At 39.7% G+C, this 19,636-nt stretch overlaps 1 protein-coding gene across 2 annotated transcripts in view; it reads left to right on the forward strand.

The window, feature by feature from the left end:
* IQGAP2 (IQ motif containing GTPase activating protein 2) overlaps positions 1 to 19,636 on the forward strand; it is a 309,664-nt gene that overhangs the window by 230,619 nt on the left and 59,409 nt on the right. For both annotated transcript variants that reach the window (XM_019968069.2, XM_019968070.2), the window contains 4 exons: positions 3,469 to 3,559; positions 8,100 to 8,267; positions 12,610 to 12,752; positions 14,574 to 14,744. In XM_019968069.2, the coding sequence (XP_019823628.1) occupies positions 3,469 to 3,559; positions 8,100 to 8,267; positions 12,610 to 12,752; positions 14,574 to 14,744 (573 nt within the window). The remainder of the gene's footprint in view (positions 1 to 3,468; positions 3,560 to 8,099; positions 8,268 to 12,609; positions 12,753 to 14,573; positions 14,745 to 19,636) is intronic.

Genomic DNA, 19,636 nt, shown 5'->3' on the forward strand with positions numbered 1-19,636 from the left:
AGTAATGTTAAGCACATTCATATTATTGTTTCACATATAAGCTTTTATGTGTAGTTATATTCTGGAGGATATAATTTAATATGTAGTTAAAGAAACTGCATTATAACAAAGTTTCGTACAGTTAACAGCACTTAAACACTACAGACAGCCCAATAGCTTGTTGCCTATAAAACTGCAGCAAGAATCAGAAAATGCAAATTTCATGAGACTTAAGGATAAAGAATAAGGTGGGAGGAAACTGATATGTGTGAACTTTTCACATCTTATCGCACCAAGAGCTTTACAATCAAAAGTCAGTGTTTAACAGTACTCTTGCCTGGAAAATCCCATGGACGGAGGAGCCTGGTAGGCTGCAGTCCCTGGGGTCGCTAAGAGTCGGACACGACTGAGCAACTTCACTTTCACTTTTCTCTTTCATGCATTGGAGAAGGAAATGGCAACCCATTCCAGTATTCTTGCCTGGAGAATCCCAGGGACAGGGGAGCCTGGTGGGCTGCCGTCTATGGGGTCACACAGAGTCGGACATGACTGAAGCGACTTAGCATGGCATAGCATAGCATACCATGTGTGAAATAGATCGCCACACCAGGTTCAACACATGAGGCAGGGTGCTCAGGGCTGGTGCACTGGGATGACCCTGAGGGATGGTATGGGGAGGGCTGTGGGAGGGGCGTTCAGGATGGGTGACACATGTACACCCACGGCTGATTCATGTCAGTGTATGGCAAAAACCACTACAATATTGTAAAGTAATTAGCCTCCAGTTAAAATAAATAAATTAATTTTTTTTTAAAGTCAGTTCTTAATACTTCAGCCAAATAATATACAATTACCTGGTAACACAGTACAAACTGAGGTAGATTTTAAATTATTTACAATTTTCTAGGAATCCTCTAAATTCAGGAATTTATTACTTGATTTTCAGATGGCCTACTTTCTCTTGACTTAATCCATCTGTAACTCGTATATTGAACCTGGCTTTTTAGCTGGAAGTAGAGACTTGAACAGGCTTCCCTGTTAGCTCATTTGGTAAAGAATCCACCTGCAATGCAGGAGACCCCAGTTCAATTCCCGAGTCAGGAAGATCCCCTGGAGAAGGGATAGGCTACCCGCTCAGTTTTCTTGGTTTCCCTGGTGGCTCAGATGGTAAAGAATCCGCCTGCAATGTGGGAGACCTGGGTTCGATCCCTGGGTTGGGAAGATCCCCTGGAGAAGGCATGGCAACCCACTCTAGTATCCTTGCCTGGAGAATCCCCATGGACAGAGGAGCCTGGCAGGCTACAGTCCATGGGGTCACAAAGAGTCGGACACGACTGAGCGACTAAGCACAGCACAGAGACTTGGCCATCCTATAAATGCCCTGTTTCCAGTCTTCCAGTGATCAATTGAAAGGAAGACCTTACACTGGTAGGTTTCATGTTTTTACTCTTGGCTTTGCCTTTAACTCTAGCAACCTTTGCTGCAGTGGGTCATGATTTAAACTGTTGACTTAAATTATTTTGATTTGCAAAGTCTCTCGGGTTTAGCTTATAAAACTAATACCTTCAGCTTCGAAATGGATTGTAACTTTCTTCTCATCTGAATAACAGTTTGTATGGTGCATCTTCTACAGAGGTTAAGTTATGAAGAAATTTGGTAAATACCCTTCAGAGAAAAAAAAAAATCTGAAAAAGACAGAAATGAACTTGTGTGGAGCTTAGTTTTTAGGCTGTACCTGGGGGAGTGGTTGGGTTCTCTTTGGCTTAGAAGCAGAGGAAAAATACTTTCTGTTCCCCTGTCCCTTCACCCTCTTCTAGGTCTCAACTTCCCGTCTTGCTTCCTGTTTGAACCTTCCACATCCTTTCTCCCAAAAGATGGAAAATCTTATTAGCTGGTGATTCCCACATGGCAGATCCAACTAGAGGTGATTGTAGAAGCAGGAACCAAGCCTTCATCCATGGTCTTCTTTAATCTGGTGGTTACAGGATGAAATAACAGATATTTTGTCTCATTTTCAGAGCCCTTTCCCCACGTACCATCTCTTATTAGGCTCTGAGGGAGATAGACCAAAGATGCTGGTGCATGTTATTTCTCTTTCCTGCCCCCCATCCTTCTTGAGTCCTAAATGATGGAGCTGCGTCTGCCTGGCTCCAATGAACCGCCCTCTGTTCATCACAGTCTTTAGGCTATCAAACAAGTAGGCAGATATTCCCAGGTTTTTAAAATGAAGTGTCTCATCTTCTCTAAAATACTTAATTTCTACCAATAACAAAATTGTAATCTTAGACAAGTTTATATGAAATGCAGTTGCTATCTGGAAGCCTTCTTTAATTACACTGTATGCTGGCACTGCCTTTGGAGTAAAATCAGAATCATCCCTTAAAGTAAAAATGAGTAAAGGTAACTCGATACCTTTCTACTGCTGCTTCCACTTCCTTTCTGAAGCTGTCCTTAACGACTTGGTCTTTTCTCCCCCTGCATCTCAACACTCCTAATACAAATTCATCTCTTCTTGGCTATTTCTAAACTTATCTATCGTTAATATTGCTCTGATCACATTGTATCATAGTTTTTTATTTTTCATTATGGCTGATTACAGGATATTAAATGCAGTTTCCTGTGCTATACAGTAGGGCCTTGCTGTTGATCCCATAATTATAATTTTTGATGCACCTGGCTCTTCTGCTAAACCATTAGCGCCTTGAGGGCCATCACCATGTTTCTATTTGAATACGTTTGTTCTTATTTTTGCCACTGTGTCTGATAAAATCCACACATCATTGTTTCCCACAAATTGAAAGTGTTCTGTGGCCCCCTGAGCCACCTTGGGAGCCGTAGTTGCTGAGTGATTGGGGGAGAGAATATTTGATTGACCAGGGTAGTCAGAGAAGGCTTTTTTGGAAGAGGTGGCATTTAAATTAAGGCCTGAATGATAGGAAAAAACCAACAGCCACACACCTGGGGTAGAGCGATGGGCTCTGAAGGAGGCTGGTGTGAAGGTCAGGAACAGTGAGTAGACAAGGGGGAGATAAAAACAGAGGGATGAGCAGGGCCAGACCCTTAGATGCCCACAGTCTGTGGGAAGGGAGTGTTGTTTCCTTCAAACTGCTGGAGAGAACCTCTGAAGGAGTTTCGCAGGGGAATGATGTGATGAGATGTCCTTTTGGGGAGGGGTCATCGGGTTCTCTGTAGGGGGCCACTGGGGTTGAAGCTGACATGGAAACAAGCAAATAGGAGATGGATGCAGCTGTCAAGGGAGCGATGATGGAGCGGGGTGGACTGGACTAACGGGGTGGTTGTGCAGAGGGGAAAAGTGGCCCCATTTGGAGTCTGTGTCATCCGTAGCGTGTACGGTGTGTGGCCATGCTGGGTTGTTGCTAAATAAGAGTTTGTGGAAATTTTAAGAAAGTGGCTCCTGAAAAAGCATTGTTGATTCTGTTTCATCATCATTCACTGTTTTTTTCTTTTATTCTGTGACCACATTCTCAGGACCCTCAAAGTGCTTCCAAAATTCTTTGGCTGGATGAGATACAGCATGCCGTCAACGAGGCCAACAAGGACATAAACAAAGCAAAGCAATGTAAGCCCCCGCCGCCTCCTGCTGCTGCAGCTTCGTGCTTGCGTCTGGCTATCCCCCGAACTTCTGTTTTAATTCCTAATTTTTTTAAAGTGTGCCATTTTTAATTTCTGAAAAGATATGAACTCTTACCTATTTTAATTCTTGAATTCATATTTATACAAAAATAAGGTTGGTCAGTTGCACTGGTTTTTGCAATTAAGTACTATTTCCAGCAAAATCTGAAGTTGTAGCTGAACCAAGTCCAGAAAGCAGAAAATAATTTCTCAACTCTTAAACTTATAGTATAATCAAGTCCTTTTTTATCTTAATCCTTAGGAAGCTAGACCATCCTGCTTTGCATTGTAATAGCATTTTTCAAAGAAACAGAACTACATATGTAGCCATGCAGTTTTCTCTGGAAAGCAAGTATCTAGTACTGTCTGACTATCTCTACATGTATTTATATGGAAAAATAAAGAGAGATTTCATTTTAGAAATAGGCTCATGTAATTGTGGAAAGGCTGGAAAGTCCAAAATTTGTCAGGCTGTCTGGCAGAGGCCAAGGGACAGCACTTAATCACCAAAGACAAGTGGCTGTGGTTAGTATAATGTTAATAGATAGCAGAATCAAAGCAATAATTAGGAAAATCTGACACAGAGACCTATGGAATTTGCTAATTGGTTGTGGTATTCCTAGAAGCGAAATAGACAGTCTATTGAATTCTTACTCGATTTGTACAAGTGGAAGAAGAGTTCTAGGTCACGTCAATGGAAGTATAACTTGAATCATAAACAGAAAGTCATGGTCCCTCCATCAATTCCCGGACTTGAGCCATTTATAGAACCCAGAAGCCCTTGAAAGAAGGAGGGACTGGGTTCCCTTGGGAAAGGAACCTGCTACGTTACCAACATGTTACACCCTGCTGTGGTGACTGTGCTGCAAGGAAGGACACAGTCAGACTTTGCAGAGATTACCGGACACTGGCTCTGAACTGACCCAAATTCAGGAGACCTGAGACTTCACTGTGGTCCGCCAATCGGGATGGGCTTATGGAGGTCAGATGATCAGTGGAGTGTTGCTTGGGTTCATCTCACAGTGGGTTTAGTGGGTGCTGAAACCCACCCGCTAGGGTTATTTCCCCAAGTCCAAAATGCATAATTGGAATAGACATACTTAGCAATTACCAGACCCCCACTTTGGCTCTCAAATAATTGTTTGTGTTTTTTTTAAGCATCTATTTTCTTAAAGGATAATAAGAAAACTCACATGGCGATCGGGGTGATAAGCTAACACTCTCCATGTATAAATAACCTATGTAAATTAAAATAAGATTCCTAAAATTGTAGTTCATTAACCTGTCCATTCATGACATAATTAGAATCTATCCTGTTGTATCAGGTCGTAGAAGGCTTTTGAGATGCCTAGTCTTGCTCCAGAAGATACGCTTTGAAACGTCGCAGGCATTTGTGAGGAACATCTGGATTTTATTTCCTTAGCCTGAAAAATATGTGTATTTCTCCAACCTGAACTCTTACATCCTTAGGATCTTTGAAGTCTCTCCGTTCAAACATTCTAATCCTTAAGAAAAAAATAAAATTAAGCTGTGTACACAAGAGATTTAAATTTATGTATTAAACTGAAGGCATCCGTAGTTTGAAAAATACACTTTTAAGAAATTATATTGTCATCAAGGCACTCAAATAGACTAAAAAGCTTATAGTTTTTCTCCTAGAGATCAAACCAGTTTAAAAGTTATTTTGTTCCTGTTTTTTATGTTGTTCTTAAACTTGGCTTACAAATGTTAAGTTGATCCTCTTGAGACTCACAGTTCTGTTTACTATGAATGTAAGAGATTTTCTCAAATGTGTGAGATTTGTGTGCTCCACACTTGCACATTTAAAATCCTTTCTTCTACTTCCATCCTGTTCCTTAAGAGTTGATATAGTGTCTTCTATGATTTATAACAACAAAAAGATGTTCTAAAGATAAAACTGCCTATATTCTTACACTGAGATGAGAATTTTCCAGTGTTTTCAACAAGGAATTTAATCTTACTTTTAAAAGCATTTTTCATCCTTTGTATGAAGACTTGAAAACAAATTCAGGTCACATGTTGCAATTATCAAACCCACTCCCAGATCATTTGTTGGCCCGTATGTTTGACCACAGGCAGATTTGAAAGGGCACGGTAACTCAAGACTCCTCGCTTTTGGCCTGATGTCCATTTTCACCGGAGCATCTTGCTTTCTTCAAGTAGATTTGTCTCTACTTTTGACTCCTTAAAGCAATGTCGTTCAGCCGTTATCCATGATTGTACCCTAAGGAGTCTTTCTAGACTTTCTTCCCCCATGGTGCTCCTTACCATGAAATTTCAGTACCACTAATATATACCTGCTTATGTGCCACATGTAGATATGTGCTTTTATATACAAACTTTTGTGGTTTTTATGTTTTACTTTCTCTTCCTAAGAACCAATTTTTACCCTCCTGGGGGTTATATCACCTGTTTTGAGAATGCATGCCTTAGAGAAGCCCTTCTGGCATATGGATTAAGACATAAATATATTTTTGGATCTTAGGAGGTCTGGAGGAGGTTTCTTCATTTGTTCCATAGCAGAAACATACCTGACTTTCTGGATATCGTTTATGTGTCATTCTCAGCTCTCTGGAACTTAATTGCAACCTGTAGCTTAAGAAAAAAAGCGGTCAAAATAGCTGTCTCAAAGCCTGAGCACAGAACTAATTTTTGTCAACTCAGTGGAGACCTCGTGGACAGCTTCTCTGAGTCTGTTTCTTCTTATCTTAGGCGTAAGGCTTACCTGTTGGTTATGTCTCTACCCAACTCAGAAGCTATGATTTACCAAGAAGTTAGGTGCTTTGGCTGCGCTATGGAGGCATTCAGACAGGAACAAGAAGTGATAATTGACAGTGGTGTTAGAGGAAAATTAAGAAGAGGAGGAGTTTGGGAGCATTTATTGCAGGAGCAAAGTAGCCCAACACCTCCATAGTCTTTGAAAATATCACATTATCACACAATATAATTTTGATGCCATAAAGAATTCTTCTGGCAGCTCTCAGCAAACATTAAGCACCAAAAATGTAGAAGGGACTGTGGGTAAAATGATGAGCAAGTCTGAGCAGGACTGTTTTATTAGATTTTTCCCCAGGGCTTTAGTTTTCATGGAGCAGGATTCTGTTAAGATGAAGCTTGGTACCTGAAGGAGTCAGCTTCAGTCATCTAGAAGATTAACCCATGGACCCACTGCTTGTACATCAGCACATGTACTTGAAATGTGAAAGAATATGAAAGAAATGTATGCCTTCGTAATACCCATCTTTTAAGGCAAATAGCGTTTCACTGGGTTTGATAAAACTTTTTGATGTAATTCATGTGAGGATCCTTTGTCATTTCCTTGTTCTTTCCTCTTCTCTGAGACCACAGACTTCTCAAACACCAGGACTGCCTTTTGCTCCTACTAAGCAGCTTCCCCATTCCCCTGAACTTCTGTATCTGAAAGGACCCACCACTGTAGCTTTTGTTCAGCAACAACTGGAGTTGGCCACTGGAAGTCTTTACCCTTTGAGTGCTGCTCCAGATTGCACGATTGGACTCGTAGGTGTCAAAAGTCAGACTGTTTTTCCTAGCACATCAGCCTTCACAGTTCTGTGCACATCTGAATGAAATTTGATGACAGTAGTATATATACCATTTAGCATTTGTATGGCAGAGTTTGACATGTCTGTTTAAAAAGAAAGGAAAAAAAATCTTTCTCCTCTCTCTTCATCACGATGTTGTTTCATCTATAAAGTATTTTAACCTGGTTTCTTCCATTTTTTTGTTCTGCCTTTCTAATCCAGTACATTTACAGGTTGTGAAGACAGTAGGTCCATTGGTGGGGACAGAATATTCTTGCCTAAACTAGATGGTAAAGAATTCACCACGTTATCTTTCTTTATCTTTCAACCAAGAGTCAAATGTGGTTTTGTTTGTGGAGAGAGGCAGACATTTGAAATGGGATCACGTGCTTTCTAGGTCTAAATTGGCTCCAGAATTAAGTTTCTGGGCTCCACTGCACATATCTACCAGCTGTGCCCGTTGCCTTTCTAAAACAGTCATTCAGGTTGCTAAGGACAATCTTGAAAGTATACTTGTGCTGTACAAGAGAATGTCAGGATTTCTGTGGCTTAGATACCGTTTCACTTATTCTAGTGAATAATACATGTTTTCGTAAAGCTTGTTCTCAAATACTGATTAATGACCCGCATAAGGGCTGCATATCTGTCAACATATGTCCACCCTGTTTCACAGATCACCACAGTGGGCAGAACCTAGTGCCTTGAGATCATGCAGGAGTAATGAGGAAATACTGCTCCTGTGGATTTTATTCCTCTTACAACCTGAACAGTTGATGACTATCTTGAGTGTGTGCAGTATATTCTCTCAAAGGGTAAACAGGTTTAATACCAATGCATTCCTAAAATGTTGACTTATATCTTTGCATGCCTCTAGGGTGAGTAGAAGATAATTATTAACAGAAACATTTCTTTTTCATTACCCAGGGGTTACACTGGTCGTTGATGTTAATCAGTTTTTGGAGAAGGAGAAGCAAAGTGATATTTTGTCTGTTTTGAAGCCCGCCGTTGGTAATGCAAATGACGTAATCCCTGAATGTGCTGACAGGTACCATGATGCCCTGGCAAAAGCAAAAGAGCAAAAATCTAGAAGTGGTAAGCTTCTTCATTGTTTAGCACAAATTAAATAGCACTTTGAATATGATGACTTCTGTGGTATTGTGTTATCTTAGTTTTGAGACAAATAATCACTTTCAAATGAATATTTCTGAATGTTTGTCATCTCTTGCAAGGAAATTTTTTAGTGTTTCTTTTCCTTTTTTGTCTTTTGGAAATCTGTGATTAACTTGGTGGCTGTGGTGGGTGCCATATACTTGAGAAAATACAGTATTAAAAGGAGATTTTGCTTCCTATCAGTTTTGCCATTGAGCCATCCTTCTAGTGGTACAAACTGATTTTTACACTAATATATCTCTCCATCCTTTTTGAAACAAATGATATTGTACATTTACTAATGTACATTAATACATTATTAAGTAGAAGTAAAGAGTAATCTTGAAAGTATAAAATGAAATGCAGCAAATTGGTCTCTATTAACCTTGGCATATACTTATGCCTATTCAATCCATGAAATGTTAGCTCTGGAAACTGTTTTAGATCATGAGTTTAGGACTCATTTTTCAGGTTCAGAAAATCACGTTGATGGCATTTTGGACAGAGGGAGAAAATGACAAGCCCAGTGAGACTAGTTTTTGGCAGAGAGAGCCCATCGTCTCTTCAGCGTGATAGATTTTTGCTGAGCACTTGCTGTGTCCCACTGTCGAGGATTAAGGTGTCTCCTGACTCAGGCTGATGTTTATTTGTACCACATGTACATAGTACTTCTCATCTTTAGAAAATTGCTTTGACAATATATAGCCTTATAAATGGAACTCGAGGGGAAAAAAAACAAAACTTTTTTTAATTCACTAGAAGTCTGTCCAGAACTACCCTATGGACTTATAATTAGCCTGATGTATTTCTAACTTGGGAATTCTACCCTCTGATTCTGAACATTTTCTGATAATGAAATGAGAATAGGGCTACTGGCCATCCACTCTTACTTGCTGTCTGATCACCCTTGAGCCTCTCTCTGCTCTCTTCACATCTCTTCATCAGTTTCTATAGTGCCCCTACCTCATCGTTTATGAGGAAAGACTTGCACAACTGTATTTATGCAAGGGGTGATTTTCTTAGAGATGACTCATCATAATTTCAAATCCTTGGCCCAAACTTAGCTTTATCTTCTCTTCCCTAAGCTTGCCTACTCCTTTTCCCAACTGCCATGTTCTGATCAGCAGAGAAAAAAAAATGGTCCCCAGATAGCCAATTTAGAAACCTAGGAAATACCTTAGATTCATTTTTTCTGGAAAAAAAGGAGTTGGGACTTTTTAGAGATTATACTGAAGCCATAGATGGATTTGAGGCATATGCCATCCTAACACTAAGTCTTCTGATCCATGTACCATGGTATGTCTTTGCTTTTAATTAGGTCTTTAATTCTTTCAACAATGTTTTGTAGTATTCAGTGTATAGGGCTTGCATCACTTTATTTGAATTTATTCCTACCATATTTTATTATTTTTGATGTCATTGTAAATATTAATTTCATTTTGGGGTTGTTTGTTGCTAACATATAGAAATACAATTAATTTTTTTATTGAGATATAATTCACATACCATAAAATTTACTCTTTTAAAGTGTGCAATTCAGAAGTTTTTATTATACTCCCAGACTTGTATAGCTAACACCACTAGTTAATTCCAGAATATTTTTCTTATAATAAATGGAGCCCATTACCCATTAGCCATTGCTCCCCACCCCCAACTTTCAGCCCCAGACAATCACTAATATACTTTCTGTCTCTCTAATTTTTCCTATTCTGGACATTTCATATAAACGAAAATCATACTGTGTCTGACTTCATGTAGCATAATGTCTTCAAAGTGCATTCATGTTGTAGCATGTATCAGCTCCTCATTTCTTTTATGGCTGATAATATTCTGTTGTATGAATATGCCACATTTGTTTATTCATTCATCAGTGGATAGAATTGGGATTTTTTCCTCCAGTTTTGGCTATCCTAAGTAATACTTATGTGAACATTTGTATGCAAGCTTTTATGTGGACATATTTTCATAAAATTTATTTTTGATGTTGATTTTGTATCCTGAAACCTTTATTCTAATAGCTTTTAAGATTCCTCAGGCTGCCACCTATTTTTATAAATAAAGTTTTATTGCAATCCAGCCACAGTCATCAATTTGTATGCTATTGTCTCTGGCTGCCTTCATGATACAGTAAGAGTCAAGAAGTTGTATGAGAGACCTGTAACACACAAGATGGAAATTACTCTCTGGCCCTTTATAGAAAAAGATTACCAACCTCTGTTCTCAGAGGAAGAGGACAAGCTTTCTAGGGAATTAAAGACTAACTTTCATTTTCAATAGAGCTGTGAACATTGTTTGAGTGTGTGAACAGGATGATTTATTCTTAACTCTTTCACCTCTGGTTCTAGGCTGTCTGTTTTTCCCCAGACTAAAGTGTTCACTCTTGCATAGATCACTTAGCCTTAGAGCTCAGTTTAGGTCTTATATAGGTATGATTTTGTCTGGAAGGCATCTAGAAAACATGTTTCCATATAGAATGCACATCACCTCTTAACTCACTGTAATCTTTCTCTGTTGTGCTTCCTTAAAGGCCTGTAATTAGTCTTTTCCCTCAGTTAACAAACCAACTATGTGCATGTATGCTAAGTCGCTTCAGTCATGTCTGACTCATTGCGACCCTGTGGACTATAGCCCACCAGGCTTCTCTGTCCATGGGATTCTCCAGGCAAGAACACTGGAGTGCGTTTCCATGCCCTCCTTCAGGGGATCTTCCCAACCCAGGGGTCAAACCCACTTCTCTTACATCTCCTGCATTGGCGGGCAAGTTCTTGACCACTCATGCCACCTGGGAAGCCCCAGCAAACCAGCTCTACTTCTTAGGAAAAATCCTTGAACCCTGTTCTGGTGATGTCCTCCTCAGCCTTTGACCTGACTCTAAACTCATACTTGATGTGAAAATGATAGAATTCTCCTTTTCTATTATTCACTGACATCCCAACCCAAATAAAGCTTTACAGTGCCAATGTGATTCACTTTTAACCAACTAAGAACTTTTTACTTCTCAGTTCTTATGAAAATAAAAGATATCTATTTCCCCCATTTTTATTTGATTTCCTTCCTTCCCACTGAGAGAGTTGCCTTAAAAAGTGTCCAATCTTCTGAAAACATTTGTGAATCTGGTACCTGTTGGTGATTGAAAATATATAATGATTACCTGTGATCATCCATATTTGACTGTACAATATATTTTCTAGTAAACCAGCATTTCTAAACAGATAATGGTTGTCTGATTGGCCATTTGAAGAGCTATGTATCTCTCTGTGGATCTGGGCATCCACAGAACAGTTGACAGGCATTAAAAAACCAATTGAAGAATCAACACACTTTAAAGGGCCTTAAAGTTATCTTTGCTTAGTTATTTGAATCCATTTAAATATTCTTTGAGGAAATTCACTAGGACTATGATTTACCTATAAAGGCAATTAGTCTAGTGCTCACTTGACAGCAGTTGGCTTAGCTTGCTCTGAAATTTTTATTTTTATTGTTTTTAGCTCTCTGTTCTGAGACAAGAATCATAACCATTCAACAAAATTAATAGATGGCTAAATCTATTTTGTTGATTGCAAATAGATTGCATTATTCTTGACCAGTTTAAGCCATGACTGCCATAGATGTTTTTTTTCCCCTAGTATTCTCTCCCTGAAAAAATTAAGTCCATTTAACATTTTTTGCCTCCTGGTTTTGTGTGGTTTTGTAGAACAAGATGAGTCAGAGGAATCAGGAATTTTCCTTTTCCCTTCTTAGTGACCTCAGTGGTTATGTATGCCGTTTTGTGTTTTGAATAAAGTTGTCTGCAAAGACGAGTCACTTCTGCTTTGGTTTAAGGCAAATCATTAAATAATGGGTCCTCCTTAAATAGTGGGTCACAGCCCTCGTAGGCCACCCCTTTTCAAAGAAGTTGCTGGAAGACATTCTAAACAAAGAGGATTCTTCCTCATTGGTCTCCCCGTCTACTTGTGGTGCAATTCACATCTACCTGGTGTTTCTCTCCTTGTTTACTTTTCCTTCTTGCTGGCCATGTGTGACTCCTTTAATCCTCATGAGAAATTTGACATGCAGAGCTAACATTAGACGTCACTCTCCTTTTACTTTGGCTTAGTAGGGAGCTGCCACTGAATATACAGAATTCATTCCATTTTAATGACTCATTGCTAATGATTTTAACTTAGATTATCTGAATGCCTGGTGGAAAACACCCTTGTTCAATTATTTTACTTACTGAAGAAACTACGTTAATCTTAAAAGTTTCCACGTTCCTCTCTAGAATTTAACAAACCTTTTTCTTTAGTGTCTACTGAAGGTTCATGGCTTAAACTCACCCTGCAGGAGAAATATGATTACTACTACAATATTGATTCAAAAGAGAGTTCCTGGGTCACACCTGAACCCTGCTTGCTTAAAGAATCATGGCTCATGGGAAAGGAAATTGAGGTAGGAGTCTGCTGTTTGATGGAAAACTGTACTATATAAAGATAAGTGTGATTGCCTTTCTATTTTAGAATCAAGGGATTGATGGGAAGAACTGATTTATTTGAAGGCTGGATATGGAGTAAAGTCTTCATGAACTGCAGCTAGGTGTGGCTGTATGGTTACTGATTTCTAGAATGTCTTCCGTATGTCAGAGCAGCACCACAGAGCAGCGGGCAGATAAAGCTCTTGCAGATTATATAGGATGGCAGATTACCCTAAGAAATCAATCTTCAGGTTTTCCTTGACACCAGAGCTCAATTAGTGGTAATTCCTTGGTTGTCAATATTCAAGATGTCTTATTTCTTTCCCCTTACCTCAGCCTATAACAGGAAGCAATATTCTTGAAGGAATGTTCACCAAGATTGCTTTGGACTTGAGACCAAAAGTTGGCCCCAGAAGATGTGAAACTTGCTCTGTGATCCAGGCATTTGTAGTGTGTTTAAAAGAAAATACTTCTAATAATTGAATTCCGTCTTGAAAAAATTAGAACTCACACATATAGATCTCATAGAACTGTTCAAATTCTCCAGCAAGAAAGATACTGCAAGATAACGATATTGTGGACAGAATCTCCAGTAGAGTAACTTACTAAAACTCAGAGAAAAAGCTGTAACTTGGGGTTGACAATGCCACAGAAATCCTGAATGACAAGAAGATAGTGAAAAATGTATTCATTTACTCATTTCAAATGTGTAATGTCCCACTTTTTACAGGAAAATGGCATGTGGCAGTGAACTATTAGTGCTCCTTTGTTGAAAAATGACATTATGGCCAATATTTAAAAACCATGTGCTATCATTGAAAGGATATGTCAAACTGTGAAGAAGCAACATTGAAAGGTTAAAACTCAAGAGACAAAAATTGCTCGTATGGCATCCAAAGATGCCCTAAGTATAACTTTGTGAAGTTATCCCTGATTCCAGCATCAAGATTAATAAAAAGTGGAGGATCTATGCTGTTAAAAAAAAAAATATTCTAGTCAGTCTGAAATTACTGAATTTACTCTAGGCTGTACATATGTCTCCTTGTGAAAGTATTTATGCATCTTTTATATGATTTCAGTCGTAGTTGTTTAAATTCACCATCCGTGAAGTCCATTCACATGGATGGTTAAGAGGCATCTGCCATAGAAATGAGTCCAGTCTTTGCGCGCATTTCTCAAAGAACGTGAAAGTAACCCAGTTCATCATCCTCATGAAGACTTCTCCCAGTCCCCCTTCTTCCTTGCTTTCTCATTCATTTAGGTTTCCCTGTCTGCCCAAAAGAGTGCTTATCTTTCCTCTCCCAGCCCCTTTTCTTCTGCTCCAAGTCCTTTATTTTCTCCCAAATTTATTTTGAGTTTTCCCCTACTCCTTGCAGGTATCTGCCTCCTCTGGCCTGGGCAAGAAAAGCCAGAGGACTTCATGGGCATTGCCGTCTTTCCCCCAGGAGAGGGAGGAGGTGATGCCAACACTTATGTAATCATTCTTGTCTTTTACGCTCTGGGGACCCCAGGCCTTAGGCCCGGTCCCTGCCAATATCCCTGCCAACATCTCCACCTCCAAATCCTGAGACCATTCAACCACATTCTCATCTCTACCCAGATTTCAGAGGATTCTAAAACCATGTCTCTAGAAAGAAGCTGAGCCAGCCCACCCCTTGACTCTGGTCAAATTTGTTTTTACACTGAGCCAGAAAGAGCTATCCAGATCCCTTTCTGAAAGATAGAATTTCCAGAATCTGTTCTCTGTGTTCTTCTCACTTGATGTGTGAAGTGTAACCATAAGAAATATCTCTTACCAGGACATTGTTGAGGATATCACTGCAGATTACATCCGTGAGAAGATATGGTCTGCTAGCAAAGACATGCTCCAGCGCTTCCAAGCCACAACCTCAGGACCCCTCATTAGGAAAGAGTATGAAGCTAGGAAAGCATTTTTGTATGAACAGGAAAAGCATGTGGTCAAAATACAGGTATGTGAGTCATCTCCCACTTGTAACAGACAGCTGTCATATCCCATGAAAATGTTTTATTTAATCATAGGACCATCAACTACCAGCATTCTAATAAACAAATCTGACTGAAGATCGTGTCCTTAATCAGCGCCCCTGGGTCTACACTGTTGAATGCTCCAAGATGGGAAGGATGTTGAATGACTTTTCACCTGTTGTCTTCTGGAACATATTCAGGATGCTGTGAATAGTCAATCAGGGGAATACCTGAGACCTGAGTTGAAATCCTGTTTCTCTAAAGAAACTAGATACCCTTCTGTCACCTACTATCTAACCTCATGTGCTTTCAAATTGGTTTTTTAGTGGTTAGTGGATATTGAGTGGTGTCTGAGTTTCTATGCTCTAAAAAACAGAAAAGTGAAGTGAAAGTGTTACTCGCTCAGTCGTATCCAACTCTTTGCAACCCCGTGGATTGGGGCCCACTAGGCTCTCTGTCCATGGAATTCTCCAAGCAAGAATACTGGAGTGGGTAGCCTTCTCCAGGGGGTCTTCGTGACCCAGGGATTGAACCTGGGTCTCCTGCATTTCAGGCAGATTCTTCACTGTCTGAGCCACCAGAGAAGCCCAAAGAATAGAAGAGCTCATGAAACAGATGTAGCATCTCTGAGAGTGTCTTCTGTCTCATCTAATCTCTCATTCTTCATTCTGCAAGAAGCATCCTCTTTCCGAAGCCCTGTGTTGTGAGCTCTTCTTAAGCTTGCGTGACTTATCCGAACATTCTGGTTGGCAGGAGGGGAGCTTGCCAGATTTAGATGTTTCTGTTCTGTGTTCCGCTAACATCCTCTTTCAACCGCCACACTGGTTTCTAAAAGATTGTGCATTTGTCCTTTTTTGTGTGTCCGAAGTGATACTGTTTTTGATGGGTGGGGTTTGGTGGGTTTTTGCTTTGGCCACTAACTTACATTTCCTAAATTGAAAGTTTTTAAAAGAGCTTCTCTTTTGTGATCATTGGCATGCTTATCTGCTTCCCCACCTAATTATAATATTGTGCAGGGAAGAAGATGAGTTTTTACAACTTTTGTATTCTTATGGCTTGCAATCAGTAGATGCTCAAGTGTCTGAGTTTGCAAGAGCTTAAGATGTTAGAGGGCAGGAAAGATGAATGTTTTAAGAAATTTCTTTTGTAAAGTTAAAATTCAAAGGATTTTTCTAGGTGAACTTGTTTTCAGTTTATTCTTCTTTTAATAAATGATAGATAAAACACACAGGAAGTGAACAAAATCTTAAATATAGCATCATCCACACTGATGGTAAGACTCTACTTCTGCCCAAAATTTGAAGAGTGTTAACTGGTGTGGCATGATTTGGACCAACCTCAAGCTCTCCAGTCTGCCCACAGCTGTGTTACAGTTAGAAGACAGTCTGAAGAGCCCGCTAGCGTAAAATCTGGCTGATACCAGGCCCCAGGGCTGAAGTCACGAGAGAGCTGGAGAAGAGCAGAAACACTAACTTGGAGGCTTTCCCCCTCACCTCAGTGGGAGCAGCAGTATTGAAGAAGAAGAAGCCATTGCCCTGTGAAGTCACTCCATGATGACTTGTCCCTGCCTCTTCTGACAGTTTTCTAACAAAGGAGGGCGTGAGGTTTAAAGGCAGACTGTAACCTAGAGAGGAAAATGGGCTGACCTAGAAAACCAAAAGACCATGAACCAAAAGGGATCACACTCGTCTCGTTTTTTTGCCAAAGTAACTGATTCACCCTGGATTAGGAGAACGCTGTGAAATCTGAAGGGTTCCCCTCTGTAGAACCGTCTGAACTTTGTTGACTGAGTCAGCCCCAGACACAGCAGTCTCAACTAACTCGGTAGCTCCACTGACTGCTACCCTCAGTCTCCTCCTCAAGAACTGGGTTTGGACAGAGAATCAGTAGCCAGTCCTCTGCCTTGGGTGCTTAGGGGGCAATTCAGATGGTGCTCAAGTAGACAGGGAGCAAGGTCAATGAGACTCTACATAGCCAGGTTATTTCTGAATGGTGAGTAAACAGAAGGCTCCGGTAAAGTGGCCTACATTTAAGAAGTGAGCCAGAAAAAAAAAAAAATCTGAAACAAAATGCTATATCAAAAAAAAGAAAAAGAAATATAAGGTAAAATATAAATGAAGTAAACATTTAAGGGAATTCTTATCCCAGGAGACACACAAAAAATTATACTGAAATTCCTTTTGCTTTTAAGAAACTTAATATGACACATGGATTTAATGAAACCAGACAGCATGATAAAATGAAAAGGTAGCCAATGGCTACAGAGAGGAAGAAAAATAATGACATCCCAGAACATGCATGAATTTATGACTGCAGAATGCAAGACAGCCACTGGAAAGTAAATGAAACATGTGGAGAACTTGAGGAAAAAAGACACAAAAAGCTGAGGGAAGGAATAGATAGCTTAAAATATGTTGTCTCATCTGAAATTTCCATTTTATCTCAGGGTTGTGGGCATTAAATGGGATTCCCATTAATGGGAATTAAAATGGGATAATTCATGACAGACTGTGACCAGTATGCCGCTATTAAGGGCTCAACAAGTATTTGAAATGACGAAGCGATCAAGATGGTGACTCAGAGGGCAGGGAATGGGGTACCAACATCCGGTAGGTCGGATGGCCCAGGAAGAGTTCAGAAAAACTGAGTCTGGGGAAAAAAGAGTTAGCTACAATTTTTTTTTCCCCTTGAACTGAAGAAATTTGAAATACCACCTTGTAGGAAAAACCATTAAGAATGACAAACCCCAAACTTAGCCCTGAGAATTACTAACTTACTGAACCTCAGGTCAGAGAGTGCCATGAACATCCCAGCAGAGAAAAAGAAACAAGCTTCTCTGGAGCGAGAGCAGGTTGTCGGGAGGCGTGTGGGGCTGGAGGGTGAGGTGACACGGTGGGGCAGTCCTCCGTCGCGTCGTTTGAGTGAAGTTGACTACCCTTAGGTTGTGGGATTGTACCTTCAAGCAGAGAGGGAAAAAAGATAAATGGCTACCAGGGAGGTCACAGAAGAATATCTGCTTCAGAAGTTGGTAATTTGAATATTACTATCCTGTGTGTCCAATTATGAAGCAAGGCAACCAATTTGGCAAGCCAGGTTTTCTGGAGATTGACAATTAGAATCTATAAAACAGCAGTAACTTCTGAGGTCTAGGTATCATGGGACACTCCTCTGTTACAGCTGTGTTGCACAGAAATTTTATTTATGGTAACAAAAACCAAAACCAGAAGATGGCTATTATAAATTTTTACGTAAGTTCTCCCACCTTTCAAGGGAGAGAGTGATGGTTTTGTAAATGCCTTCTGTCTCTGTCCATAAAAGGCTGCTTCTAAATGACCTTAGGGTTTAGAGTTTTGTCTCCGTTTGTATCATTATACCAATAGCTCCTTCCTCCCAACTTTATACCTATAATTGTTTTCAATAAAGAGCCTCTAATTAGAAGAGCCTGCAGGCTCTGGGCCTTGCACAATTCTGCTGTTAGCATGGAATAAGAGAAGCCAATCCTGATGAAAACTTACAAATAAAAAAGAATGTTAAATCTTGACAAATGAAATAGGAAGCATGTGTTATTCTGCTTCTATAGACCAGAACCTCTAAACCTAGCCAAGTTGCCTTGGTTTGGAAAGGTAATGTTGATATATCAATGTAGATCCCAGAAAAATCTACATAATCATTAAATAGATGAAATATGAAATGAAATCTTTAGGAAAGTACTGTTGGTGACCATTAACTCCTTAAGACATTTAAAACATCATACAAAACCTACAAGTGGGTTCATTCTACCAATGCAAACATGCTTTAATATCAGATCTGTTGCTACAACAGATTCCATATCCAAAAGCTTCGAGACTCTGAGCTAATAGAGATTAATAGTGTTTCTGGAGTTGAAATAATTCTTTAAAAAGCAGAATGAGCAATTGAGCTAATTCCAGTGTCTTGGTTGCCTTTCAGTTTGGATCAAGAAATGGCATGTATAATATTATTTGTATATTTGCACCTCTGCACTTTAAAAACAGTGCTAGGATCAAAAGCACCTGAGTCACACTGAGACCATCATGACAAATGAGTTACTAGTTAGATTGTCATCCCGATGAATGCAATCATAATTTATCACTGTTTTCCGATGTCAGCATTCTGACCTCTATACTTTTTCAGTATTACAAGCAATAATACAATAGAAATCCTTAAATGTCATCTTCCTACACAGGTGCTTGTATTTTTCTTAGGCTAGGTGTATGGAAAATTAGAAACACAAGGTGAAATACTAAATAGCTTTAAACTTGATGCTGCTAAATTCCCGCCAAAAAGACTATACTCTCGTAATTTTCCAGCCCATACTCCCCATCCATGTTTTTGCCCCACTGCTTGGCAAGTGGATGATGTGAAGACTTCCCCAGAATTTCTCTGACTGCTACCCAAGGCTCCTCAAGCTTAAAGCCAGCTCACATTTTTTTGTAGAGGTTCCCAATGTTTGTAGAATTGTGTTCTGAGGTTCCCTTTTTCAGCCAGTTCAAACTGTCCTCTCTCTCCCAGCGTCCCTCATAGTTTTTGGCACTTAAGCCTTCTTGTTTTCTGGCTCTATGATGGATTGCTTTATAAGCGTATCTGTAGAATGTTTCCATTGGAGGAAGCTGGGTGAAGGGTACGTGGAACTCAATGAATTATCTTTGCAGCATCCTATGAGTTGCTAATTATTTCAAAATTAAGGTGTTTTTAAAAGCACATTTGTCATTTCTAGGGGTTTAAATTGAGAGAGGGGATATTATGTGTAAACAGGATAGCTGATGAGAGGTTGCTGTACAGCAGGGGTTGGGGGGGAAGGGAGGCAGGCTCAAGAGGGAGGTGATACATGTATTATTATGGCTGATTCATATTGTTG

The sequence above is a fragment of the Bos indicus genome, chromosome 10 (assembly GCF_029378745.1).
Source record: "Bos indicus isolate NIAB-ARS_2022 breed Sahiwal x Tharparkar chromosome 10, NIAB-ARS_B.indTharparkar_mat_pri_1.0, whole genome shotgun sequence".
Taxonomy (NCBI): domain Eukaryota; kingdom Metazoa; phylum Chordata; class Mammalia; order Artiodactyla; family Bovidae; genus Bos; species Bos indicus.